At 43.0% G+C, this 5,000-nt stretch overlaps 1 protein-coding gene across 1 annotated transcript in view; it reads left to right on the top strand.

Moving 5' to 3' along the window:
• Positions 1–16: 16 nt before the first annotated feature.
• The window catches only part of LOC119583073 (metal transporter CNNM4-like), a gene marked incomplete in the record, with an annotated part of 31,460 nt that continues 26,476 nt past the window's right edge, over positions 17–5,000 (top strand). The window contains 6 exon segments of the mRNA XM_037931583.1: positions 17–66; positions 159–294; positions 712–767; positions 1,009–1,059; positions 1,174–1,294; positions 4,361–4,532. Coding sequence (XP_037787511.1) covers positions 17–66; positions 159–294; positions 712–767; positions 1,009–1,059; positions 1,174–1,294; positions 4,361–4,532 — 586 coding nt within the window.

Raw genomic sequence — 5,000 nt, 5'->3', positions numbered from 1 at the left:
TAAATGAAGCCCTTAAATGAAGCCTGATGGCAGTGTTACATGCAGCCCGATTGAGAAGGCTGCCTTGTTAGCAGAATGCTTTCATTCAAGACAAAGTTTAGATCTTGGACTTCCTCTTTCATGCCACGCATTACCATATTTTAATTCATAGTTTTCAGGTCTTATGAAATGAAGTCTCTGTTATCAGAATTAGACGCATATGGTGGAATAGAGCTTAATGCCTTCTTGCCTTTGATTTTAAGACTAATTGGTCAATTAGCTCAAATTAGCTGTAATCTTACGGCTATTAGTTCGGCATGATATTACCCTAAGTTCATTTTCAGTGCTGGCGCTTTGTTCATTGTTCCCAAACGCCCACTACAGTCTTTCCTACTGACTATAGGCTCATTTCAATTAAACCAAATTTATCTAAGGTTTTTGAACAACGTTTGCTGGTCAAACGTTTTACTCTGTATTTGAGACCGTTTTTTTCCCCCAGAGACTCAGTTTAGGTTTAAAAGGGACTCGGTTGCAATGATGCATTGCTTATGTTGATGCATGAAGTGAAGTCTGCTTTAGATACATGTCATGAGTCAAGGCTTGTCTCTCTGGATTTTAGTGCAGCTTTTGACACTGTTAATCACAAAGGGTTTGGTTTTTAAGTTGCAGTCTGTCGGTGTTGGTGGTAAAGTTTTAAGTATTTTAACTGAATATTGAGCTGTGGTTCCTTAGGGTAGTGTTCTTGCTCCTCTGTTCTTCGTTTTATATACAAGTGATATGGTGGTCCGGTATTACTAAGAAAGTGTTGGCATATGCTGATGATACTCCTCTCTAACCAGGCAATAGTAGCTGACACTCTCAACAATAGACCTGATGATACGTCTATCGTGGGGCATAAAATTACCTCCTACCAGTTCCAAGGAAATGATTGTGGGAAGGTTGCCTCAGCATCCAAGTCTGCTGATTGATGGAGCCTTAATCACTTCAGTGGGTAATCTGAAGTTCTTACGTGTAACCCTTGATTTAAAGCTTACATTTGAATTGCAACTTAGGAATATGGCCCCGGGCAGTTTCATCTAAGTAAGGCATTATTTACAAAGTGCAAGAAGATTTATGCAGATGATAACATTACTCGTAGATACTTTTCTTTTATTCTGCCTCATTTTGAGCATTGTTGTCCTATGTGGTTATCAGCTGCAGAGTCACACTTCAGACTGCTGACTCGTTTTTGTCCATTAAGTTTCTCCTGTCTGACTTAGGTTTGGGTATTGCCATCGTAAGGGATGTTGAGGATCTTTCAGTCTTATACAAAATTGTAACCGATAATTCATATCCCCGTCTATAAAGGTTTTACCTGATTTTCATCAACCTGCAAGAGTTACTAGAAGTTCCACAACCTTCAATGCTATGATGTTTGATAATGCTAGTAATAATGATAATAATAATAATAATAATAATAATAATAATAATATTAACAATGATAATAATAATAATAATAATAATGATAATAATAATGTCTGATTTATTCAAGATGCCTTAAGTTGCTTGGGATGTCCGTTTAGCATTTGCAAAGGCTGAGACGAGATGCAAAATAGTCTTCTTTTTGTGTACTTTCTTCGAGGCCTGGGTGGGTTTTTCAGGAGAGGAATCTGGCATTTCGAAACGTGCGCAGTGGTCAGTCAGTAATCCAGTTTGCTTTTGTTTTGTCTGCTTTTTGAGAGAGGAAATGATATGGGAGTGCGGAGGAGAGTGATGGATGGTAGACGTGTGTGTGTGTGTATGTGTTTGTGTTTGTGTTTGTGTTTGTGTTTGTGTGTGTGTGTGTGTGTGTGTGTGTGTGTGTGTGTGTGGTACGTTTGTTTATCTCTCTCTACTTATCTATCTATCTATCTATCTATCTATATATATATATATATATATATATATATATATATATATATATATATATACATATATACATATATATATATATATATATATATATATATATATATAAATTTGTGTATGTTTGTTTATATGTGTATATGCATATTTTTATGGCTTCTGTCATTACTTATAATATTTACATTATCTTCGAAATCCTGAAACCCATCCTCATTCCTCAGTCAGCCTTATAGGAGTCCCCTGAACCCACAGCCATGAACATTTTTCCTTAAAGGATCTCCGCTTTGGGGGTCAATCCTGTCGTGTACGGAATGTTACCCCTTATGTCTGGGAGAAGCCTGCCTGGTGTTTCCCTCTCAGTCGGAAGCTCTCTTCGCCTTTCCCAGCTGTCATTTTCCATCTTCAGTTTCCTTGCTCTCTGTCGGAAGGCGGTGCCCTGCTCTCTCTCTCTCTCTCTCTCTCTCTCTCTCTCTCTCTCTCTCTCTCTCTCTCTCTCTCTCTCTCTCTCTCGCAGTCACTCCCATCTTCTCCCTCTCCCTCTCTCTCTCTCTCGCAGTCACTCCCATCTTCTCCCTCTCCCTCTCCCTCTCTTTATCGCCATTTCTTCTGTCATCATTCTGTGAACTTCCCGCTTGTGCCTCTCGCCTTCTTCCCCGGCCGCGCACGCACACCCGCCCGGCACCCTCGTCACGCAGACACTGAGGTGGAAATCTGTGTCCAGCTGCGTAGAGACATGGATTTTAAAAATATGAAGTGACAGTCAGTCATTTAGTTAATCAGACAGACGGAGTCATTCAGTCTGTCTGTTTGTCTGTGTCTGTCTGACAGACAACACAGAGAGAGAGAGAGGCAGAGACGAAGAAGGAGAGGGAGATGGAAGACAAGAAAGAGGCAGAGCAAAGAGAACCATCCCCAAAGAGGCAGCCGGATCCACAACACCGGAGAGGCGGGGACCAGAGAGTTACGGACTGCAGTGAGGAGAAAAGTGCAAAACAGCTGATGTCAAGTAGGGGGGGGAAGTGAAAGCAAGAGACCCAGGATCCAGAAGCACGGTCACTCTGATACCCTCGTCGATGCACAGGTGTACACGTGGGCAGGTGTACAGGTGTATGTAAAAAAAAAGATAAAAAAAAAACGAGCGCCCTGCTGTTTGTGCGTGCGTGCGTGAACCCTGGCGACCATTGCGGTAACTTTTTTTTTTTTTTTTCTTTTTTTCCAACCGCGCGGAAGTTTCGAGAACTCGCCCAAGTTTTCCTACTTACGCATTGAAGCGGGGGCGGGGGAAAGGGAGGTTGGGCGAGAGGGAGAGGGTAGGGGAGAGGGAGAGGGAGAGGGAAAAGGAGATGGGCGATTCCAAATAACTTTCCTAACTGAGAATAAAGTAGGTTTGTTCCTCTCGCGCCGGGGAGGCCAAAGGGCGCGTGCGGGCAACTTGCATTAAGAAACGGGAATGCTGAAGTTCATTAAGTGCCCAGGAGGCGCGATACTTGCATGGCGCTCGTAGGGAGGGGGAGGGGGTGGAGAGGGAGGGAAAGGGGGGGGAAGAGAGAGAGAGAGAGAGAGAGAGAGAGAGAGAGAGAGAGAGAGAGAGAGAGAGAGAGAGAGAGAGAGAGAGAGAGAGAGAGAGAGGCGAAGAGAGAGAATGAAAGAGAGAGGCGAAGAGAAATCGATAGAGAGAATGGGGAGAGACAGCGAGAGGTAATAAGGAGAGGGAGGAATGGAAAATCAAAAACATATAAACGTACAAGGAGATAATCGGTGTTCCTTTTCTTTCTTGGCATAAGCATACCCCCTCCCCCTCAGGCCAAACCTTTGTGGCTGACTATGCCCCGTTGTAGTCGATTTTCGAGAACGGAAAGGTGTTAAAGCCAATTAAATGCACTGACTCAGCAAGTGGCGTCATGTAGCATCATGTCGAAAACAAACACAGAATTGTTTGTGTGTTTTATTGATATTTATAGAAATATTTCTCTTTTGGGGAAGATACATTATACCTGGATCGTATGCTGTTTAGGTAAATCATCTTTAAATATCTGCAGAGGGATGAGAAACGAGGTGGCTGCAAAATAAGAGAAAGATAGAAAGAAACGCAGATGCATTTGAATATTAATTAATTGTGTGTGTGTGTGCGTGTGTGTGTGTGAGAGAGAGAGAGAGAGACAGAGACAGAGACAGAGACAGAGACAGAGAGAGAGAGCGAGAAAATGAATATTTGGGTGTGTTTGCATTTATGGATATATGCGTGTATGTGTATGTTTGTGTGTATAAATGTATTTATGTAATGATATATACATGTTTATTCCTATCCGTCCGTCTAATTTCCCATTAAAATCTAGCGAACGGAAAAAGATACCAAACTTAACAACCTCTGCAATAATAAGTCGATGGATAGATAGATAGATCTCGTTACATCGTTATATCGCACGAATCCAGAGTAACATAAATAATTCCTCGACCACCACCCGCAGTCCTCCTAAATCGGGCTTCCCTTCTGCAGGTGACGCACGACCACAACGACCTGAAGAAGGAGGAACAGAACATCATCTGCGGCGCCCTTGAGCTGCACAAGAAGACGGTGGGCGAGGTCATGACCCGGCTGGACGACATGTACATGCTCAGCGTCGACACCGTCCTCGATTTTAACACCATCAACGAAATCATGCAGCAAGGTAGGGAGGCAAGGTGGGGGTGGGGGCAGGGAGAGGGTAGGGGGGGGAGGGAAAGGGTGGTCTCTATTTCTGGCCGGATGGATGGTTGTTCTTTTTCACTTTCTCTCTCTTTATTTCTCTCTATATCTATCTCTATCTCTGTCTCTCTCTCTCTTTCTCTTTGCTCTCTCTCTCTTCTCTTTGCTCTCTCTCTCTATCTATCTATCTATCTTTTCTCTTTTGTTTCTCCTCTATCTTTTCTTTTCGCTCTCTCTATCTTTTCTCTTTTGCACTCACTCTTTTTTTCTCTCTCTCTGTCTTTTTTCTCTCTCTCTGTCTTTTTTCTCTCTCTCTTCTCTCTCTTCTCTCTCTCTCCCTCTCTCTCCTCTCTCTCCTCTCTCTCTCCCTCTCTCTCTCTCTCTCTCTCTCTCTCTCTCTCTCTCCCTCTCTCTCTCTCTCTCTCTCTCTCTCTCCTCTCTTCTCTCTCTC

Source organism: Penaeus monodon, chromosome 16, assembly GCF_015228065.2.
Source record: "Penaeus monodon isolate SGIC_2016 chromosome 16, NSTDA_Pmon_1, whole genome shotgun sequence".
NCBI lineage: Eukaryota > Metazoa > Arthropoda > Malacostraca > Decapoda > Penaeidae > Penaeus > Penaeus monodon.
The sequence above is the reverse complement of the archived record's forward strand: the minus strand, read 5'-3'. Positions and strand labels throughout refer to the sequence as shown.